At 42.5% G+C, this 24,733-nt stretch overlaps 2 protein-coding genes across 5 annotated transcripts in view; one reads left to right on the top strand and one right to left on the bottom strand.

Moving 5' to 3' along the window:
- LOC109401394 (protein madd-4) overlaps window positions 1–24,733 on the bottom strand; it is a 902,383-nt gene that overhangs the window by 484,610 nt on the left and 393,040 nt on the right. The gene's annotated exons all lie outside the window — the stretch shown is intronic.
- On the top strand, window positions 14,439–19,670 carry LOC134286373 (uncharacterized). Its single transcript, XM_062847983.1, has one exon. The coding sequence runs from the start codon at window positions 14,439–14,441 to the stop codon at window positions 19,668–19,670; it is 5,232 nt and encodes a 1,743-aa protein (XP_062703967.1).

Here is a 24,733-nt window from a genome sequence, read left to right as displayed (position 1 = left end):
TTTTACATTCAAGCCAAGTAGAGTTCTCAAAATCGTTAAGGTAGGTTCCATCTTCTGAGTGTGTGTTTGTTCATCCCCCATTCGATGCGGTACTGCAAATGTGAAACATTTGTGAATAATATCAGGATTGAAAAAAAATGCCAACCATATATCAGCCCAATCGTCAAAATACTAATTAATTCCTTTACCTAATCGCAGCGGGTGATGAATTGAATCATTACCGGTAGTAATAGATCCCAACGCAGCAGTTTTCTTTCCAGTTTATATATTTTACTCTACCAATTCACACAGTCCGGCAAGTATCAACGGTTGACCAAGGTTAGCCAAGCTGGCTGCCTAGCCGGCCCCGCCAGACGAATGATTTATCGTAACACCGCAATGCTTAATTACCTGTTTCTCGTAACACTTGCTACTGTGTCTGGAGCATGCGACGTGTGCTAGCTAGCCGCATAGATATTTCTAACCTGGGCTGTTTGATGTTTGCTTGACCATAAATTCTTCTCTCGGATTGGTGGGTGCATATAGGCTGGCCGACTAGTCTGGACTAAGCCGGTGCCAAGAATCAGGAGCACACATCATCGATGAACGCACTTCCATTAAGTTTAGGGTGTATCTACTCAAAGCCATTTCAATACGTTAAAACATTTTTGGTTATGGTGCGCTACATACCTTTTCTTTAACAATATCTCTAATATTTTTCATATCACGTTTACAATTTGTTGCTAAATGGTATCCCTGCAACATTCAGGGCTCCAAAACAATTTAAATGAATTTCCAAATTTAGAACCGTATTGTGTACCGGTCTATGACACCTGCAGCATGGCTTTATGTTGTGGTCAAGGGTTCACCCTCATAGGATGTAAGGATTATCACACCACGCTGACGTAATATACGTTCAGTATGCCTGTCTGGGTCATATTGATATTGGTATCTTACTAGGGTTGAAGAAGACCCCAAATTATTCAGTACTCCATTTCATAGATGTGCGTGTGAATCATTGCCTAAATGTTTCTTTAATTTTCTGCTTATTTTGTGATCCAATCCAAAGTTTGTGTGCATTAATCTGCTGCAAATAACTCAGCTTCCAGCGTGGACCCCAACGTGAAGTGGATTTCCTTGACAAACCATCAAACAATTAAGTGACACCCTAATAAACACACTGATTCAGACAACAACGGCCTCACGCAATCCCCGTATATTGTACGCAAACGACAATCGGCAAAGCCTTATAGCAGAGCTAGGGAAATCTCCTTACCGTGCCGGGCGGGCGTGCGGCTGTTGTGCGGTTGTATGTACCACAAATTACGAAGAGCAACAATAAAAGCTCCCCGAGGCGTGCTCTCACGTCACTGGCAAAAGAAATGGATGCCAAAGTGCGTGGCACAGGAATGCTGAAGCTAATCTTGTTATAATATCATAATAATTCACCCCCAGAGCAGCTAGGGAACGTTCGTTGTTGGTGTTGAACCTTGGACTGCTGCTACCGTCGGAAGAGAATTACTGCTGAATCATGAGCTCAGCGTGTTTAGGAGATGCTGCTGATGTTGAAGCCCACCTATTGTTTCTCTATTGTCGTTATAATGCAAAGTTTTTAAAAACAAATATAGCAACTTTGCCCCATTTTGAAATGCGCTGCAATGGTCAGAGGTTTTTGACTGGCAGAAGAGGATTGGACTTTCAGTCTTTACTTAACTCCGGCCCAGTAGGCCTGTCCACCTTTTCAAAAATGTTCTCTGATTCTCAAGCATTGGTGTCAAAGAAGCAAATAACCAGAAAATATTGGAGAATATGATGCCGTTTTGAAAAATCCAACTTATTACGTATATTGGGGTGTTCCAGACCAAAATCTATCAAAAAATCAACTTTTTAAGGTTTTTCTGATTACAAATGTGATAATTACACATGTTTCCTTCAATTTTATTGGCACACGTTATTCGGAGAAGTTGTAGCAAACAAGTATAGCTTTCAATTTCTTCCAAAAGAATTAAGTTTTGACAAGTTTTAGTGTAGTTATAATTTTTGAAGTTTAAAAATAGTCGAAAAACACAAAATTGATTTGATGCACCTCTTAATTTCCATGGATTTGGCTGAAATTTTGACCAGTTACTTCTTATAGGATGCCAATCAAAATATGGGGGTGGACTTGAAAATCAGAGAACATTATTGAAAAGGTAGTGCATACGACACATTAAAGAGCGGCATTTTCGATAACCTTATGAACTGTTAGCAAAGAAATAGTCTCATACCATATCTGAACCGGTCTTGCTTCGGAACAGTTTCCGGGTGTCCCACCGGAAATGGTCCTTTATGAAAAAGAACCAATCCCATGCATGCGATGCAACAAATAACGGCTTTTCCGATAACCTGATGATTGGTTATCAAGGAAGTAGGCTGAGACCACATTAGGGACTGCCGGTAGTGCCGGAAGCAGTTCCGGGTGTCCCTCTGAAAGCGGCCAAATATAAAATTGAATCAAACCCATGCATGCGACACAGCAAAGCGTGGCTTTTATGATAACCTTATGAACGTTAGTAACCAAATAGGTTCAGACTATATAGGCTATTGGGTTTGTGAATGCAAACTTTTTAAGGGGTGATAGAGGATCATAAATGGTAAAATAAAAACTTACTACGCATATGGTCGAATCGTTACGTAGAAATTAAACTTCACATGTGTTTGACTTTGCTTGCATCAAACTGGCTATAACTTGAAAATGGTCAAACTTATCGCAGCTTTTGAACCCTCATTCGAAAGATTATTAAATTTTCTTCCAAAAAAGATCTTTGGATCTATTGGTTCAGTTCAATAACTTAGTTTTTAAAAGAATGTAATCTCGAAAGCAGTGCTTTTAAATTTGTTTTTGTAAATTATCTTTAAAAAATGCGTAATAAATTTATTTTTTTTTTCTTTGGCAAATTTGTGGCCCTTGATCCGTTCAACAATTCGTTCTTTGACATCATCGGTAAAATTGGTAAAAAAATGGACCGAGAACTCTTTGGTTTATGTTTATTATTTGTGCCAAATTACTTGAAAAATCGCTGCAATATTTTCAACTGTGACTGAAAAACAAAAAGACGTGCATTCGAGCAAATTGTACAATCATGGCCAATTCCATTCGCATACCTTTTCGCTACAATTAAAATTTTTGTATAGATAGTCATGAAATTTCGTTAGCAGTTTTGATACTCATAAAGACACTTTCTTGCATAATTTCATCAACGTTAGCTGATTATGTATGTATATATTACGCCTGAAAATTTAATGATTATTGGACTAGTACCGTAATCCGGGGAAACATTGATCAGAGTTTTCTATCTTTCTTGAATAATTCTCTTGTTAAAGCAAACGTTACATGTTTTATATTTTTAAAAGAAGTACTGGCCCTCTGAGTATGTGTTAAGCTACTCGAAAAAGTATTGTAGAGCTTTAAAACATGTTTAAATAGGCTTTTAAATCTAATTTTTGATTGCGTTGATTTCAGGTAACATTGATCATGTCAGTGATCAATGTTTATTTGTGTTGAAAATACCCTTAATTACTAAATTCGGGGTCGCTGATTTCGAATATGTTGTCCAAATTCTTACAAATAATGTACTTTCAAGGATTGGGATTAAAATCCTCTAAACCACGAATAACGCCTAAAGGTAGGCAATGGCTTAAGGAATTGATAACCAACTTTTAATAAATCGTATATTTTACTGAAAAATAGCATTTTCATAAAAGTTTCGTTTATCAAATCCAACTCTAGGATATCATATTGAAGTAATACAGTGATTTCGAACCTCATATTGTATCTAGTATTCACGCCAAGCATGTATGTTTGACAGTGTATCTCATTGCGTTACGAAACACAGTTATGGAAAAATCGATTTAATTCAATGTTTATGAAATTAAATTTTCATAAATTGCATGTCATTTAATAGCTAAATGATAGCAGATTACGATATACCATTCCATAGTAGAAACTGATTCAATGTAAAATACTTGTTTGAACATTTCATGAGGTGGGTCAATCCGATCAATGTCACTCCGCTGATCAATGATACCCCGGATTACGGTACTTCTTACATTACAATCGAAACAATAAGAAGTACTTACCAATTGCTCTCCAAGGGGCTAAAATCATGATTAGTACCAAACCATATTTCGACAATAGAATTGTTGATAGTGCATCGAATGTTTTGAAATTTTGCATATGCAAGGGAAATATACGGTTTGTGTTCAATATTTCAGTCATTTCCTTTGCCAAATTCAAAAGTTACAGCGCTGACAAGCTAGACTAGATGGTATACAAAATTCATTTGCGCATGTTCTACTGATTCATCGCTACAACAAAAGTACTGCACTGATTTCAAGAAAATTTTCAGGTGAGTTGAACACTTCTTAAGACCTTCTCAGGCATAATTTGAGGAATTATAATGTATCCATTAAAGAGTTGCAGCCATATTTCTGTGTCCTGATTATTGCGGATACAGGCTTTACAAGTGAACTAAAATCATGCATGGGGTCATCCATTAAGTACATGACGATCCTAAGGGGGAAGGGGTTGTTAAAGTGAGACAAGTAAAAAAGACACGGACACGTTTAGTACTTCCAGTGAGCTATTCGCTCTTTGAAGGAAGCACGACACTAGACAACGGACTAGCATGCAACGCCCAGTGGCACAGCCGAAAACTCTTCCTGACAGCTGCGGCGGGAATCGAACCCGCGCTCCTAGCACGATGCGACTAAAAGCTTGGTGACACTAGCCGCACGACCACGAAGCCGCAAGTAATGTATTGAGTATAGGAAAAACCCGTACGAAGGGGGAGAGGAGCGAAAACTCCTAATTTCAGCGTGACATACTTAATGAATGCTCCCCATGCAACTCAGTGATTCGCAGCTTTTAGGCAGCCTGATGAACAGTTGACAAAAAATAGCCACAGACAATATTTGAAACAACCAGTAGTGTCATGGAATGTTCCAGGTAGGCTGACCATACGTCCAGTATTTAACGGGACAACAAAATTTTCAAACACTCGTCACTGGATCATAGTTAACGTTTTTAACTCAATTATTTGTTATTTTTTGCTGAAAGGGCATTTATTTACAACATGCAGCTCTGTTTTAAGACATTGATTTTTATTTTTGTTAATTTTCCGAAGTGTGTCCCGTATTTAAACGGGACAAATCTGATCAACCTAGTTTCAGGTGTTCACCGATGTGGTCAAACGTAAAATTGGACCAAACCCATGCATGCGGCACATGAGAGTGAACAAAACCAATGTTTGCGATAAATCAAATCGTAGCTTTTTTGATAGCCTATTAAACGTTGGGTAAGATTGAAAGTGAAGAAATGGTCGAAGTTTTCATATATGCTAGAGAACAAAATCGTGACCAAAACAATCTCATATAATCATACCATTTCAAATTCATGCGGTGTTAGTATAAAGTAGGATGGATCAACGTGTTATGGGAAAAATATCATTTGATCGCATCAAGAACGAATAAAGTTTTTCCAATCTCCTTTTGTGTCTAAAATTACTGTACACAATTTGGGTGCGGTTGGTTGAGCCCTCGTTCTTCTCATTGCGAATGAATATTGAATGGAAAATTTTCCTTTTCTGCATTTCTTGTTTCCCATAAGGAGGTCAAATTTTACATGAATCGTATTAAGCGTATAAGTGTTCTCAGGATCGGCTAACGTCGACGGAAAGATCATAAGTACATATTCGACGAGAAAGGCACTGTCACCACTAGGTGGATCAATCTGGGTTTTTTGTTATGATTTTTGTTATTTTACCGCTTATGACATCCACAAATCACTTTTCCATGTTTTACGATAACCAGCCAAGGGCTGAAAGTCTCTCTAATAAAGACAAATCAATCAATGTTTTACGATAGTGACCCCAAACTTTTGGCCGATACAGCATATTGAGGGGTGACCCCAAACTTTTGGACGATGACATCAAGGATTAATTTACTTAATAACTTTTTTTTTCTAGATTTTTTAGCTAAGTTCTGTAAAAAGCAGTTGAAAGCTAATAGAAAATGGGTCATATTACCGCTCTCATCTTAAAATTTGGTCGATCCAGCGACACTGCCGTAAGTTTATATTCATTTTTTAGAAAATTTGGCAACTTTGGGTTAAGTTAACATACAAAATTTTTTGAAGAAGTTTCCTTTAAATCATGTTCAAAGTTTCTTTGACTAATTATCTTTTGAATAAAACCTAGGGTTTTGAAATTGGCGAAGATATGGGCCTAAAAAAATGACATGTTTTTGAGGGGGTGACCCCAAACTTTTGAACGGGAGTGTAAATCACTTGGAGTGTCAATGGATGAGGAGTATCCATGAAATTTGGCCGCAACCATATCCGTAAAGAGAAGCGATGGTCAGATGAAGATTCTTCATCTGACAAATGCCAATTGGTCAGCTCGCGACTAATTCTACTAGAGAAAAGCGTTATGTCTAACACTTCCTCACTGGAGGATACCATGAAATTTTGGCGGTTTCCTATGTTAAGTAATCTAAAATCTGTACTATTTAAGTACTCCATCAAACTAGAGCCTTTCAAGTAAATGTCTGAGCTGCCCCAGATGAAAGTAGCAAACACCGGGTTGACAAGGTTTCCTAGATAGAAATTGCTCTTACGAAAGTAAGGTTCTTGGCCACCAAGTAGAGGAAAACATCTCAATAATTGCATATTTTTAAAATGGAGATCAAAAAGTAATACTGGTTTAGAACTAAAAATAATGTCTTAAATTTACTACTGGAACATCATCATCATATCATGTTTAGCTCTGGTAAGATCTAACCAATAGCAGCGAACTCTTCGTTTGATCTTAGAATATCAAATTTTGATATTGTTCAGATGTTCCAGGAACATTGTTCAGATATTATTTTCAGTAGTTTTATCTCTTATATCAATCAAATCAATATAATGTTCTGATCGTCAGTAGGGTAAGTGTACCAATTATGGCTATAGTACCAATTATTCACCATAGTTGATTTTTACCCTTTAATGGTATATATCAACAATAAAAAAATGTGAATAACAGATCACGTTCACAAAAGATAGTTGCACTCATTTAAAGTCCACATTTTGCTTAAATTATGGTAGAAATAAATTATTTTCCTTAAAATTTCGGCTTCCTTGCACCCTTTTTCGCCATAGTGTACCAATTATGGCAAATCCCATAAGAAATGCATGCAAATAGTGCGAAAAGGAACCGAAATTAAAAAATGTAGCCATAACTGGTACAGGGTTCCTATCATTGGCACACGCTGTAATAAATACTAAAAGTAGTTTTGGCTCCGTTTTTATATTTTTCCTGTAAAGTATGAAAACTAAACTCTCTTTCAACATATTGGTGACATTCGTTGGCCTTCTCGTTATTTTTGTACAAATAGTTTTCCTTAGGTAGTGCCATAATTGGTACAGGCACCCTACTTCACCTCTACCCGGGAAAGCCACTTTTTTGTTTCATTTTGTATAAGTCTGCAAAGATTGACCGTTGCTGTTCTTTTATACTAAAGATTGATCTGAGCTAGTAGCCACTACCCAAACTATTTTAATTTTAAGCGTGTTTGACTTTGTCACATGCCCCTCACACGACCGCTAGCTGTTGCGATGGAGAGACCTCCACCTGGTTCACATAAGAACAAAAACGATTCTTTCGAAACTGATATTGGCAAAAGAGCACTTAACATGATTTTATTAAGGGGCTGTCCATTTATTACGTAAGAAAATTTTCGACACCCCCTCTTGTATTTTTTTTTTGTATGAAAACCAAAATATTTTTGTATGGCACGTAAGATTTCCGAAACACCCTCCCCCAAAAATCCTTACGTAATTTATGGACAGTACCTTAAATAGGATATTTTAAAAGTGATCGACTTCCCCTCAATTTACAGTACCCCGTTTTCACTGCTTTGACCATGAAAATTATACGCTGAGTAATCTGATACCCGTGTCTATCAATGTCTTCGTGAAAGCACGATACAATCAAGTCCCCCAAGGGGCCCCAACTCCGCTTAGGGGAACAAAGTCCAAAATGCCTAAAATGGTCTAACTCTTAAAATCATTCGTGATTGTGATCGGATCATTACTGTAGGTGATTGATTTCAAGATATTTTTCTTTAAAACACAAGCCAAAGCCAGGCAACCCAAGGAAAATATTTTGATTTTCCAATGACAGTTGGCAACTTCTGGTTTTTTAGCTTGCAGTTAAGGTTTTCTGGTGTTTTTATTACCAGCCAAGTGTTTCCAAGGAGTTTGAGAAACACATGGAGACGCATGGTTGTTGGTGCCTACGCTATCCATGTTAGGGGTTATTCAAATATGAAGACCATCGCATGCATTAGTTTCGTGAGTATTTCTGCTGAAGTATCAAGCAGATATCGTTTAGTTGCTGATGCCACTTTGGATGCCTAACAAATGTGTCAATTTATGATTGAAAACGATGGAAGTTTAGTTTACCCTACCTTACCCTAGTAAGAGTACCGTTTATCCTACAGACATCGTCCAAGCGGAGGCACCGTTGGTAACAGGCAGAGCAACAAACTACGCAGCACCGTAAATACCCATCGTATTCTCCAGAGACCGAGGCAAGGTGCCAATAACATCAAACATGAATAAGGCGAGGGAACAACGGCGGGTAGTGATGGTGCAACGTTCGAAATCCTCAAGTTAACGAAACTCACGTGTCGTTTATCCCTAAATGTGCGGTGCAAAGGTAGGTATCAGCCAGGAGCTACATATAAATAAACATCGACTGAATGGGACGTCCCCAGAGGACAAATTAGGATGGATTGCGGTAGAATTAGTGAACTCGTCATTGGCTTTGAATTGGCTTTTGACACTGGCTGGGATAAATGGAAGAGGATTTGGCTTTTCGTAGAAGTTTCTGGTTGCTGGGCATGATTTCAACTAGTAAGAGTACGTTTTTGAATGTAATATTGTTGGAACAGTTTAAAATTTTATTCAGGATTGACCCAGTTCTCACAGTTATCACAGTTTTGCATTGATCACCAGAATAAAGTGAGTCCTTACTATTTCCGCCACCTATTTCGCATTAATTTGTGTTTTAAGCCGAAGGTGATTTGTGGTGCAAAACACCATCAACGTCAGCAAATCGCACCGCAAGCACCACAGAAGAGGCCATTCATGCATAAAACACAGGATTTACATGGGCCTGGCAACGCAATGCAATGGTAACACAGCTGTGTTGGTTGATGCACGTAGCCGAACAAGGACACAACAAAAGCCGACTATTAGTAGCATACAGGAGATAAGCGGTCGGCTGAGCGGCTCAACCGCCCGACCCTGTCTCTCGGATATCAAACACTCACTACTGATTTGCGGGGGGCAGATTTATGTCAACCTTTGTACCCGCTTTGTCGGATTGCTTGCTATTCCACACATTGCGTTTGAAACTGTTGGAATTTGTTGTGATGCCTGATTGCAAGGGAATTCCGGAAATGCTTGCTGAGTTAAATTCCTGGTATTAGCGCTTTGTTCTAATGCCAAGGGTAATGAAACCTCAAGCAATACTCTGAAATATGCGATCGCATTGATGTAATTGGCTGAGAGTTAATTTAGTATTATAACTAGGTGCTCGGTAAACATAGTAAAGCATAACGTGTTTTTCTATGTTTTTTTGCGGAGAAATCCTACGCAAATTCAAATAGTTATGTTTTTAAATATTTAATTTAATTTCAATAGCTCAATATTTTTCAGCTTTTTTTGCTTTTCGCCAGCCATGCACGAAAACAACAGGTATGCAATTGTATATCAACAGGGTACGCCAGGGTGTTTCATGAGGTTTCAGAGGAGTTTCAGGGCGCTGTGTAAGGTGTCTTAGCATCACAGGGATTCAAGAGGTGTTTCGAAACATTTCAAGCATGGAATCGAGCAATCAAAAGCATTTTGATTTACTTTCTGGTGAGGATTTCAGATAATCACGACATGAAGTATTCTGAACGACAAGGTGTAAACAGCTACCTCAGCGAAAGTTACTCATGTGTGGTTTCAAGGAAACAAAGGGTTAAAAAAGGTCTAAGGTGTTTTAAGATGGTTTCTGAAGAAATTTACTGTAATTCCAGAGGTGTGTCAGAGGGATTTCAGATGGGAGTGACAGCTAGGGGTGTTAATGGATATGAGTAAGAGTAAGGAGTGCAAGGAAGGGAAGAGAGGGCGTCAAATAAGTGCAAGAGGGGTTTGTCGAAGTTAAGAGGCAGGCAAGGTGATTCTGAAGGGCGGTTCAAAGAAGTTAAAGAGATGCTCAGAGGCTTTCAGGAGAGTTCAGGGAGTTACGAGGAAGTTTGTGGATGTTTTAGAGACAGGGAATTGACATCAACCATCTTTTCGGTCAAAAACAATTATTAGATTCTTCAGATGTGTTCTCCTGAAACGGGGTGGCTTCGTAATATGTTCACCCAAAGTAAAAGTTATAAAGTATCAGAAATCCAAAAATAACTCTGAGCTTTTCAAAATTATATTGGACAAAGGCAGTTCTTATTACTGAATTAGTAATAACGTGTTGTAAATCAGAAACGACTGGTACGACGGCGAATAAGAACAGTTGAAAAACGAGAAGAATGCAGCATGGGCGAGAATACTCCAACACCGTACGAGAGCGAATGAGGCACGTTACAAACAGGCGCGGAACAGGCAGAACTCAGTCTTCCGGATGAAGAAGCGCCAGCAGGAAGAACGAGATCGCGAAGCGATGGAAGAGCTGTACCGCGCTAAGGAAACACGAAAGTTCTACGAGAAGCTGAACCGCTCGCGCAGAGGCTTTGTGCCACAAGCCGACATGTGCCGAGATAATCACGGGAATATTCTCACGAGCGAGCGTGAGGTGGTCGAGAGGTGGCGGCAGCATTACGATGAGCACCTCAATGGCGACGTTGCAAGTACCGAAGGTGGCGTGGTAACAGATCTAGGAGTATGTGCACAGGACGAAAGACTTCCGACCCCTGACCTTCAAGAGATTGAGGAGGAGGTTGGCCGGTTGAAAAACAACAAAGCCGCTGGAGAAGATCAACTACCGAGCTAGCTTCTAAAATACGGTGGAGAAGCACTGGTGAGAGCACTACACTGGGTCATTACCAAGATTTGGGAGGAGGAAGTTTTACCGGAGGAATGGATGGAAGGTATCGTGTGTCCCATCTACAAAAAGGGCGACAAGTTGGATTGCGGGAACTACCGCGCGATCACACTACTGAGCGCTGTCTACAAGATACTCTCTCAAATTTTATGCCGCCGACTATCACCGATTGCAAGAGAGTTCGTAGGGCAATATCAGGCTGGATTTATGGGTGAACGCGCTACAACGGACCAGATGTTCGCCATCCGCCAGGTGTTACAAAAATGCCGCGAATACAACGTGCCCACACATCACTTGTTCATCGATTTCAAATCGGCGTATGATACAATCGATCGAGACTAGCTATGGCAGATTATGCACGAATACGGATTCCCGGATAAACTGGTACGGTTGATCAAGGCGACGATGGATCGAGTGATGTGCGTAGTTCGAGTATCAGGGACACTCTCGAGTCCCTTCGAATCTCGCAGAGGGTTACGGCAAGGTAATGGTCTTTCGTGCTTGCTGTTCAACATTGCTTTGGAGGGTGTTATAAGAAGAGCGGGGATAAACACGAGTGGGACGATGTTCACGAAGCCCGTTCAGCTGCTCGGTTTCGCCGATGATATTGATATTATTGCTCGTAAATTTGAGACGATGGCGGAAACGTACATCCGACTAAAGAGTGAAGCCAGGCGAATCGGATTAATCATTAATGTGTCGAAGACAAAGTACATAGGGGCTGTCCATAAACCACGTGGTCATTTTTTGGGACTTTTCAAACACCCCCCCCCCCCCCCCCCGCGTGGTCATTTGTTCATACAAATTTTTTTATTCGTCCATACAAAATGGTCATTGGCCGAACACCCCCCCCCCCTCCCGTGACCACGTGGTTTATGGACAGCCCCATAATGGCAAAGGGCTCCAGGGAGAAATCATCGCGCCCGCCATCCCGAATTCATATCGACGGTGATGAAATCGAGGCGGTTGAAGAATTCGTGTACTTGGGCTCACTGGTGACCGACGACAACGACACCAGCAGAGAAATTCAGAGGCGCATTGTGGCAGGAAATCATGCCTGTTAGTTGTTAGTACTGAATTAGAACTTAAAGTTAGTATTGAATTCAAACTTAAGAGTAACTTAAAGCTAACATGCAAAACCTTCAAACAGTCCACCCTAGTTTCCAACTGTTATAATTAAATACCCATAAGAGACACTCACAAAACACATACACTATTGTAAAACTAAACACGAATCACTACACAAAAAACACCAAGTGATGAGACTCGGACAGCACAAACTGGAAACATCCTAGTCAGTATTAAAACGATATCCATGCAATAAACACGATTAGTGCACGCGCGCGAGTTTTCCTAAGCCAATAAAGATTGTAGTTATTTTTTACGAAGAATAAAGTTTCGGTTTAATTTCAATATAAATTGTGTGGACAGTGGAATTATTCTGGTGGAAGAAAAAGGAAGATTGGGAAGTGCAAGGAGTGGAAGGATTCTGGTGGACAAATACTAGGAGGAATTCCGTGGAATTAGGAAAGAAAGTGTCTCGCGAAAACACAAAAAATTCAACAACACAGCGTAGGATTGTTAAAAGGTAAAAACTCAACCCACGAACCGCGATCCCCCAACATTTTGGTGCCGTGACCAGGATCGGCGGTTGAGTTTGGAAGGTCTTTGGGGAAGACAATTGGGCCATTGTGGTATTGTTCTTGGGACTGTGGACTTTGGACTTCTCGAATCCAAACTTTGGAAAAGTGCAGTGAAGAAGAACGGCGAAATATTTCATCACTCGCGTACCCAACTATTCCGCGCAAATAACACGCAACGGATTCTTTTGGTTTTGTTAACGGTGTAAAAAGCTGCAATACATTGAGTCGCTTGATTGATTCTACACCCCGCGGCGCTGCATTGGGCAATATTAAGAATACAAGGCCTAATTGAATTAGGCCACAGGTGAGTGGCATTCCTATTGCTCCAATCTATTTGTACGGTGCTACTGGGATTTTTTCTCTCCCTTCCTGTGAGGTGCGCGATCTACGTTCTGTGAAGTGTTCTATCTGCGAGGCTGGGGAATCACAACGTACAGGAGAAAGCGTAGCTATCATTTGGTCGGTGTGCACTGGATGGTCGTTGGCTTGCGTGCGGCGCTATTGTCAATCGAAACGGTCGAATGATATAGCTACTCTGCTGGATCTGTTTATATCGACATCGGCTGGATTCGGTGATAGCACGTGCTCGTTCGGATTACCAATACGGACAGGCGTGTTTACATTTTTTATACAAGGCCTAATTGAATTAGGCCACAGGTGAGTGGTGGTCCTAATACTGTAAACTGTTTTCGTACGGTGCTACTTGGATCTATTTTTCTCCTTTTCTGTGAGATACGGGAACGACGTAGTGCATATTTATTCAACGCCTGATTCGACGGACGGTGAAAACGGTCGCCGGACGAAATCTGTGGATCGGCTATTAGCAACTGGGAGGCTGCGCTGGGCATATCGTCGGTGACCTGGCTGGTCAATGCAACTCGGCTCACATTGGTGTGTCAACACGTGAGCAGTCGGATCACGATCGTCAAGGATCGGTATACTCGCTTGTACCAATACCGTGTAAAGCTGTTTGCTGGTTGTTTTTCTGCATACAAGGCCTATTGACGACAGGCCTCAGGTGAGTGCCTGTCCAATAAATTACATATCTCTGGTTGGTGCTATTTGGTTCTTTTTGCCCTTCTATGTATTGGTGAATCGGAATCGGTTATAAACAATCTCCGAATATCTGCGAGGAATCGATTGCATCGGGATCGGCCACGGTAGTGCTTGGAAGGCTGTAAACAACAACATCAAGCAGCAGACAACCACAGACGCGACGAGAAAGGTTTGGACACGGGCGAGGCGGTAAGCGATATCTAAACATTTTGGAACGATTGGACGGTATCGGGGTGCGTTTAGTGCTGCACATCTGCATGCACATTGAACGTTTTTCTTTTGGCGGTGAGAGGCGAAAATTTGAATTTAATTCAAGGCCTGTTGTAGACAGGCTACAGGTTAGTAGCTGTCCAACATTTCTAAACCGACTGGGAGATACTGCGTAAGATTTTTCTTTCTTTTATCCGATCAACTGAAGCAACGAAGGACCAATTGATATTGCTGAGTACCAAAGACGACGATTTGGTCACGGGGGCCGGATTTTTGGCGATTTGATTAATTTTACAAGGCCTGTTTTGGACAGGTCACAGGTGAGTGACTGTCCATTGACTTTCTATCATCGCCGGCGGTACTTCCTGGGTCTCTTTTATTTTATCATTCTCGGTGCGTTGCTTGATTCACGTATTGCGGATCTGATAGTGTGGGTATGGCTGGGGGAATTAAGGACAAAATCAAGAAACGCGAGCGCTTTTTTGCGGCTCTGCGTCGGCATATGCAGTTTCTGGAGGGTTATAATCCGGACACACAGTATGGGCACGTTCAGTCAAGGCTGGACAAGTTAGAGGTATCTTGGGAAGAATTCAACGAGCTGCAAGAAGAAATTTGCGAGTTGGATAACGAGGGTGAGCTTGAGCAGGATACGAATAATGCGTACGCAGTATTCGAAAATCAGTACTACGAGATTAGGGCTGCGTTACTGGAGAAATTGACACCGGTCCCAGAGGTACCAAACTTGGACAACTCGATGCGTAACAACAGCGCGTTGGGAATGCATACAGGGGTTCGTCTTCCTCAAATCTCGTTGCCACAGTTTGACGGAGACTATAAAGGATGGCTTTCCTTCAAGTCGACATTCGTTTCGCTCATTCACGAATCCCATGAACTCGGAGACGTGCAGAAATTTCACTATCTGAAATCTGCTCTGAAGGGGGAGGCAGCGAAGCTGATCGAGTCTCTCACGATCACCAACGACAACTACGCCATAGCATGGAATACCATATCAAAGCGCTACTCGAATGAGTACCTGCTGAAGAAGCGTCATCTTCAGGCGCTCATGGAATTCCCGCGGATTGACAGGGAATCTGCGGTGCGGATACATGGACTGGTGGACGAATTCGATCAGCGACTGAAGATTTTGAAGCAGCTTGGCGAGAAGACGGAACACTGGGGGGCGATGATAGTCCATTGGATGTGCTCGAAGCTGGACACGCACACTCTTCAACTGTGGGAGGATCACGCAGCATCATTAAGGGATCCAACGTTTACAACGTTGGTAGATTTCTTGGAGAAGCGAACAAGAGTGTTGGATGCGGTGCAGTCCAACAGCAGCAAGGTCAGTGGTATTCAACCGAAGGCGCCCATTAAGCGAGAGCGGTTGGCGGTACATGCGTCCATGGAGAACGGAAGGAGTGATCCCATGTGTCAGTGTTGCGGCGAGCAACATTATCTGGTACGGTGTGCCAAATTCCAGAATTTTGGACTGAAAGAGAAACTGGACTTCGTCAACAGCAAACGGTTATGCAGCAACTGCTTCAAGTCCGGTCACTGGGTGCGTGACTGCAACTCCAAGTTCAGTTGTAAGACATGCGGGAAAAAGCACAACTCTCTCATACATCCGGGATTCCAACCTAGTAGCGGAAGCAGCGATAACAACACCTCCGAAGGCAACGGTCCAGCGAATGGGTCGAGGAAAAGGAGCGACGTAGCGAGGTCGCACGTTGCGGCGGAAATAACGGAAGAAGATCAAAGCGAGGCAGCAGCAGGACCGTCTAGAGGAGCGTATAGTGTGGGAACTAAGCAGGGTAGTTTGGGTTCGAGCGTATTTCTTTCTACGGTGGTTGTGACGATACGGGATGTGAGTGGTGGTAAGCAGTTGGCTCGAGCGTTGCTGGATAGCGGGTCTCAGGTCAACGTGATGAGCGAGCGACTGTGCCAAATGCTGAAACTTAGGCGGCGGTCGATATGCGTTCCTATAAATGGTGTTGGTCAATCGGAATCAACGGCGAAACACGCGGTCAGTGCAACGATTAGTTCCAGAGTCAACGAATTCTCGGTTGGATTGGATTTCCTTGTTCTGCAGCGAGTGACTTCTGAGCTACCATCGGTAACGGTTCCAATTTCGCATTGGAAGATTCCAAATGACCTTCCGCTGGCGGATCCTCAATTCAATATCAGCGGACGCATCGATTTGCTGCTGGGGGCTGATCATTTCTTCAGGTTCCTCTACGAGAGGGAGATGAAACGAGTCGTTTTGGGTCCCGAACTACCAATACTCGTGGATTCCGTTTTCGGGTGGATTGTATCCGGCAGAGATTCGAGTCTGCAGCAAAGGAGATCGGTTCGATGCTGTACAGTGACTACCTCCGGAAATCTAGAGGAGCTTCTGGAAAGGTTTTGGAAGGTGGATAGCTGCGATGACCAACCAGCCTGGTCTAAGGAAGAGCAGGACTGCGAGGAAGACTTCAAGCGTACGCATTCAAGGGACGAGGATGGACGATATGTGGTTCAACTACCGAAACATCCCAACTACTTTATAATGCTGGGTGATTCTAGGAAGATGGCATTGAACCGGTATAAAAATTTGGAGAACCGATTGAGGACGAACCCGAACTTGGAGGAGCAGTATCATGCCTTTATGAAGGAGTACTTAGAGATGGGACATATGCGCAGAATTACGGAGGACGAACTGCGCGTAGATTCCAACGGAACGGCTCATCGAAAAATTTTCTATTTACCGCACCACGCGGTACTGAAGGAAGCGAGCACAACTACCAAGGTTCGCGTCGTATTCGATGCATCAGCGCGGACAGACAGTGGCTACTCCCTCAACGACGTCTTGTTGAAGGGACCGGTTATTCAGGACGATCTTCTCAACCTCCTCATACGTTTCCGCAAGCATGAAGTGGCGCTTGTGGGAGATGTGGAAAAAATGTACAGGCAAGTGTATCATGACCCAAAGGATCCTCTTCGCCTCAGGATATTCTTCCGTTTCTCGAAGGACAGCCCGATCGAGGTTTACGAGTTGCTTACAGTCACCTTCGGATTAAAACCCTCGTCATTTCTGGCGACGCGGGCCTTGAAACAGCTTGCGATGGACGAAGGAACGGTCGGATCTCCCGCTAGGTCAGCATTGGAAGAGGACATTTACATTGACGATTACATCGGAGGGGCTGCAAGCGTTGCCGAAGCAATCGCTCAACGGGAACAACTATCGGCATTGATGGCCAAAGGAGGTTTTCCAATACGGAAATGGTGTTCAAACCGGTCGGAAGTTTTGGCTGGTATTCCTGAGAACCTGTTAGGAACTAGCCTATCGGTAACTTTTGAACTGAGTCCCGAAGAAAGGATCAAAACATTAGGTATTACGTGGGAACCGAGAGCGGACCAGCTGCGATTCCTGTTCAATATTGAAGAAGGTGAAGGTGATTGGACCAAAAGGAGCATTTTATCAGCAATCGCACGACTATTCGACCTTCTCGGAATAATATCACCAATAGTGGTGACAGCAAAAATCATTATGCAGGAGCTGTCGCTGCTGAAAACCGGATGGGACGCCCCAGTCCCGGAACAATTGGAGCAGAAATGGAAGGAGTTTTATCGCCAGTTATCAAAGCTGGCTGAATTCAGCATCCCTAGATTCGCCTTCGTGACGAAATACGTCGACGTACAGCTTCACTGCTTCGCTGACGCTTCGGACCGAGCGTATGGAGCTTGTATATACGTTCGCTCTGCTGATCAACAAGGGAACATACGAATCGAACTTCTATCGTCGAAATCTCGAGTCGCACCACAAAAGCGCTTGACAATTCCCCGATTGGAGTTGTGTGCAGCAAGAGAGGCTGCACGTCTCTACCAGACAGTCGTCAAAGCCCTATCTATGGATGGCGTACGGTCATTCTTCTGGTCGGACTCCACAGTCTTCTTAGACTGGTTGAAATCTCCACCAAACACGTGGCAAACGTTCGTTGCAAACCGCGTTTCCACCATTCAGAGTGCAACTCATGGACATCCTTGGCAGCACGTGGCGGGTAAAGAAAACCCCGCTGATTTAGTATCCCGAGGAGTACCTGTTGAGGATTTCCTGAGCAGCGACCTCTGGAAAAGTGGACCTTCATGGTTAAAGGAGACACCATCCAAATGGCTGAACGAATCTCCCGAACCCATTCCGAAAGGTGTAGATATGGAACGCCGTATCGTGGTGCAAGCAAATGCAGTAGCTGGAGAGCCGAACTTTGTATTCTCGCTTCGATCGTCACTACTTCCGCTAGTCAGAGTGGTTGCTCGCTGCTTACGATTTGCAGCCAACTGCCGGCCATCGAACCAGCGTAACGTTCAGGTATTTCTGACTGCCCAGGAGATCAACGTCGCTAAAATGTTATTAGTGCGATTAGCCCAGGAGGAATGTTTCTCCGAAGAAATAAAATCGTTGAAGAAGTGCTATCAAGTCCCTACCAAATCGCCGTTGAAACTTCTTCGACCATTTCTGGACAAGGATGGCATCATTCGAGTAGGTGGTCGTCTTCGTCACTCGCTTGAAGCGTACTCAACACGACATCCTGCGGTTCTTCCACAAGCGCATGCATTGACCCGCATGCTAGTTGAGCATCATCATCAGCAAATTCACCATGGAGGGCATCAGGCCACGCTCGCTGTATTGAGGCAGGAGTTCTGGCCAATCCATGGGAAAAGAGCTGTGACATCCGTTCTTCGAAAGTGTCATAGATGCTTTCGGTTCAACCCGAAGCCGATTCAGCAACCCATGGGACAACTTCCGTCCGCCCGAGTCCGCCCCGCTCGACCTTTTCTAATAACCGGCGTCGACTACTGCGGGCCCTTCTATTTGAAACCGTCTCACCGACGAGGAGCCCCACCGAAGGTGTACATCGCAGTTTTCGTCTGTTTCACGACGAAAGCTATACATCTAGAGCTCGCTCTTGACCTCTCTTCGTCTGGCTTCATTTCGGCGCTTCGCAGATTCATTGGGCACCACGGAATCCCAAGCGAAATTCATTGCGATAATGCCACGAATTTTCAAGGTGCCAAGCATGAGATGTATGAGCTGTATAAAACGCTGAACAGTAAATGCAGTCAGCAAGAAATAGGATCCGAGTTGTCACAACAAGGAATATCGTGGCACTTCATTCCTCCACGAGCTCCCAATTTCGGAGGTCTATGGGAAGCCGCAGTGCGCTCTGCCAAGACTGCCCTGAAGAAGGAAGTCGGATCCCACCAGCTCACGTACGATAATTTCTGCACACTGCTCGTGCAAATCTCAGCCACCCTCAATTCAAGACCTCTAGCCCCATTGTCCGATGACCCATTGGATATCGATGCCCTCACCCCAGCCCATTTTTTGATCGGGACTTCCATGAAGGCACTCCCCGACCCCGATTTTACAGCCATACCCTCAAACCGCCTAACCCACTATCAGCAACGGCAGCAGATGTTCCAAAGGTACTGGCAACGCTGGAGTCGAGAGTACCTTACTGGGCTTCAACAATCAACCAAGAATCTCCAACCAAGCCCCATTCGCATCGGTAGCATCGTAGTACTCCGAGAGGATAACATGCCGCCGCTTCAATGGCCCTTGGCGAGGATCATCGAGGTCCATCCTGGCGCTGATGGAACCGTCCGGGTAGTAACGATTCGGACATCTTAGGGGACATACAAGCGTCCAGTCAATCGAATCTGCCCTCTACCCAACGATGCAGACAAGGATGACACAGAAGATTAGTAATGAATTAGTAGTGTTAATAATTTGAGATGTTAGTAGGTAGTAGTTGAAACAAGTTTCAAGGGGGCCGGAATGTTAGTTGTTAGTACTGAATTAGAACTTAAAGTTAGTATTGAATTCAAACTTAAGAGTAACTTAAAGCTAACATGCAAAACCTTCAAACAGTCCACCCTAGTTTCCAACTGTTATAATTAAATACCCATAAGAGACACTCACAAAACACATACACTATTGTAAAACTAAACACGAATCACTACACAAAAAACACCAAGTGATGAGACTCGGACAGCACAAACTGGAAACATCCTAGTCAGTATTAAAACGATATCCATGCAATAAACACGATTAGTGCACGCGCGCGAGTTTTCCTAAGCCAATAAAGATTGTAGTTATTTTTTACGAAGAATAAAGTTTCGGTTTAATTTCAATATAAATTGTGTGGACAGTGGAATTATTCTGGTGGAAGAAAAAGGAAGATTGGGAAGTGCAAGGAGTGGAAGGATTCTGGTGGACAAATACTAGGAGGAATTCCGTGGAATTAGGAAAGAAAGTGTCTCGCGAAAACACAAAAAATTCAACAACACAGCGTAGGATTGTTAAAAGGTAAAAACTCAACCCACGAACCGCGATCCCCCAACAATGCCTACTTTGGACTCCGCAGAACTTTACGATCGAATAAAGTTCGCCGTAACACGAAGTTAACCATCTACAAAACGTTGATTAGACCGGTCGTCCTCTATGGGCACGAAACATGGACCCTACGTGCAGAGGACCAACGCGCCCTTGGAGTTTTCGAACGGAAGGTGTTGCGTACCATCTACGGCGGAGTGCAGATGGAAGACGGGACTTGGAGAAGGCGAATGAACCACGAGCTGCATCAGCTGCTGAGAGAACCAACCATCGTACATACCGCGAAAATCGGGAGGCTACGGTGGGCGGGTCACGTCATCAGGATATCGGATAGCAACCCGACTAAAATGGTTCTCGAGAGTCATCCGACCGGTACAAGAAGACGTGGAGCGCAGCGAGCTAGGTGGGTCGACCAAGTGGAGGACGATCTGCGGACCCTACGCAGAGTGCGGAACTGGAGACAAACAGCCATGGACCGAGTGGAATGGAGGCGGCTACTATGTACAGTAGAGGCCACCCCGGCCTTAGCCTGACCGGTAAGGTAAGTAATTGTTGTAAATCATCGAAAAGTTCACCTGGTTCTGATCTCTTCTAATGTAAACGATTGAACCAGCAGCTTACTGTCATGTAGACAAACGATAGTCCTAATCCAGCATCATCTATAAAAATGTTCAAATCCTGTCTACCGAATGCAAACGCCATGCCTCGCTGGTTCTAGCCATCTTTCGCCATCTCCTCCGATAAAAAAGTCCTCTCTAACTGAATACCACCGAAACTACCAAAAACCCTCTTAGCCGCATTCCCATAAAGTGAATCCTAGATCCCACCCGGTTGCATTCCGGTTGAACAGAGCGAAAGCCATGACGGAGCATAAATCAAACGGAAAGTACCTGACTTGGTCGGAAAGCCCTTTTTCCGCAGGTGAAGCCCACCAAACTGAATGGCATAAAGGGAAAGGTGCCGGAAATGTTGTCATCATCGTCAAAACCCGTAGGCGCCACACCACACCACACTGGTGACGACGATGACGACGACGACCGAAACCAAAAGTGTGAGCCCCAGCCAGGAAGGAAAAGCGCTCAAATGTAATTATCGCTGTGAGTTGACGGAAAAATTTCAATAAATTATCTTTTGGCACCGTGTCCGGATGCCACCACACCACACCGGGGAGAAGTGCGACGGAATCGGTAGCAGGTCGGTTGGTAGGTACAGGTACATAGGTACCAAGCCAGGCCGGAACGATAAAGCTTGCAAACGGAAACTACGTCGGCTGACGAAAACACTGACAAAGGTGATAAAACTATCGTTCGCGGAAAGGCGAACACTCTCTCATCAGTCTTGAGTGAAGCAGCCAGCGCTCCATGAGAATACCGTGGGCAATGACATAGCGCCGAGTTACGGTATTTGGAGAAGATTTATTGAGCGCACAACGGCAGATTCGAGGATAATAGAGGGCTAAAATGTCGAATGGGACTGTTATTGGCTGTGGATTGGTTTTACATTGGCCTTGTATTGGCTTTTAATTAGCTTAGGATTGACATTAGTTTGGATTTAAATTGGAATGGGTTTCGAACGGCATGGAATTGACATTGGATGAGTATTAAATTGGTTTTAAAATGGCAGTGGATTAGTTTTAAATTAGCATTAGATAGGATTTGGATGGGCATTGGGTAGGTGTTTGGATGCCATTAGATTGGCTATGAGTTGGCTTTGAATTATTGCGGATTTCAGAGATGAACCAGCCATCGGCTGAAAGTCTCGATAATAAAGATAAGAATAATAATTATTTATTTGAATGATGATATATTGACATTTGATTAGTTGTGAATTGGATTTGTATAGTATAAAAAATTTCTTTAGACTGGCTTTGAGTGGGCATTGAAAACATCTAATAAAATAGTATTTTTATTAGATTTTCGTTAAAGATGAATTCATAAAGGATTTTAATTATCGACCCTCCTAGGCTTCGTCCAAAATTCCCACTGTGCCACGTGTCAACTCAAGGCAAAATTTTCGTGGAGTATCATTTGCCTTGCTATCAAAGGCCTCCTGTTCTACCAGCAATGCTTTAGCCGCTTCACAGCTGACTATGTGGGTATAAGTAGGAGGCAACTTTGGCCCCCACTCAATGTTATCAGCAAACGAGAAGGTAGGTGTAGGTACAATGTGTTCCTAGATTGCCTCCAAAAGGCGCACCGCGAACAGCTTTTCAACCAACCACCCAAACAACGAAAGAATAAAAAGCTTCCATGCGACTTGCCCGTTGTGTGTTCCTCTCGAACATGGTTCGGTAGTGGCGCGGTGCCAGTAGTAGTGAAGCAGTGAGACTAATGTCATGTTATTATCTGAAATTTCACCTTCCGGATGAGCAAGTGGCATTACGTAAAACTAGCAAAGTTTTTTTTTCGACGTTTTCTTTTGTAGCTATGAGAGTGAGTAGTGAAGGATACATGCGGTTAACCGGGCATCACTTTGTCTTGAGTGAAGAAGCCGGTTTGACATATCTGCAACAGCTTTTGTTTGAAACCAAGACGAGTTTGAAGATATACAGCTGGGTGCTTTATCATCGGGGTGAAAAGTTTGAATAGGGCCTAGAACTATTTTTTTTTCTGTATGTATTTGAATTCGAATGATGTTGTATTGGACTAAATTTAGTGGGACCAGAATCAGGATAGAGTAATCAATATAATTTGGACCCCTACATATTTTGGACTCTTTGGGTCGTACTATCAAAACTTTTACAGATTTAATGAAGAGATGGCTTTTTGAGAACCATTCGCATTTGATTCGCAAAATAGATTGCTTTGCACGGGCACAAACTATTTTCAATCTCATAATCGGTGGTGTCATCGTGGTTACTCCAAGCTACTCACTGACTTACCAGCTGAGTAACAAGCTCTGATTCCTACCAATATGAAAGCTCAAGGATTACTTCATAAAATTCTCCGGAAATAACTCTACGGGCTCTTAAAACTCTATAAAAATCATACTAAATTTTTTCCTGGGATTCCTACAGTTTCATATATTACTCCATGGATTCCTGCAAAATAATTCTTTAGAAATTCCCAATGCGGTTCATACAGAAAATTCACCAAAACAAAAACTGCCAGGAAGCCCTTGTAATACGCATAGTTTCTTTAAGTATTTCTTAAAAGTTTTCCAAAGATTATCCCAGAAATTAATTAAAGAACTCCTCTATAAAACCTTCCTAGATTCCTTCCGGAATTTCTTCATGGATTCCGTTAGTGAAGATTTTTTCAGAAAGTTTTTTACGGACTCCTTTTGAATGTTTTATAGAACGTCTGCCGTGGATTTCTTAAGAAATCGCTCTTTTTCTTTAGAATTACCTGTAGAGGATCCTAGAAAGATTTCTCTAAGAACTCCGCTAAAAAAATCCAATGGTTTCCCTAAAAGTTTCATCACATTCTTTCAAATTCCGTACGATAATTCTTACAGTAAATTATCTTTGGATGTCTCCAGAAATGCTTTCACTGATTCCTTCAGAAAATCCAAAATTCAGAATTCCTACAGAAATTTTTCTAGAAAATCTTCCACAGACTCCTTTGGGAATTTTTCTAGACTTTTCTTAAAATATTCTTTCAGGGATTCCTTAAAAAATGTCCATGTAGATTTCTTCATAAATTCTTAATGAGATACTTTCATAAGTCATCCATGGATTTTTTCAAAAGTTTTCTTTAGAAATCTTCTTGAGAATTTATCCAAGATTTTTTTGAGTTCCTCCCGAAATTCCGCCAGAGATTACTTAAGAAATTTCTCCAGCGGTTCATTAAAAAAACTTTTCGAAAATTTCTACGGGGATTTTTTTACAAAATTTTCAGGGGTTACTTCAGAAATTCTTTCATAAATTTTACCAATGTTTTTTTTCGAAACATCTTCCTGAGATTCCATTCTAAGAATTCCATTGATAATTCCCGCCAGAATGTGTTCAGGAACTTCTACATGGATTCATTCTGGAATCTATGCAGAATTTCCTCCAGATATTCTTTCAAGATTTCCTCCAAATATTTGTCTATGTATTTCCCCAGAAATTTCTCCGGCATTTTCTTTAAGGATAACTCTATGAATTTCTTCACCGATTCGTTGATGAATTTATTCAGAACTGTTTCCTAGGAATTTCTTTACGGATTCCCTTAGAAATACCTCAAGAGTACTTTTTTTTTTCAAGAGATCTTTACAAAAGCTTATCTAAGCGTTTTTTTTAATATTCCTTCAAGTACTCCTTCAGTAATATGTCCACAAATTGCTTCAAAAATACTTTCAGAAATGCTTCAAGCGATGCAGAAAAACAAAAGTTCCTCCAGAAATTTCTCCTCAGTAATATGTCCACAAATTGCTTC

The sequence above is a fragment of the Aedes albopictus genome, chromosome 2 (assembly GCF_035046485.1).
Source record: "Aedes albopictus strain Foshan chromosome 2, AalbF5, whole genome shotgun sequence".
In the NCBI taxonomy this organism is placed as follows: domain Eukaryota; kingdom Metazoa; phylum Arthropoda; class Insecta; order Diptera; family Culicidae; genus Aedes; species Aedes albopictus.
Note: the sequence above shows the minus strand (reverse complement) of the source record. Positions and strands in the feature narration are given on the sequence as shown.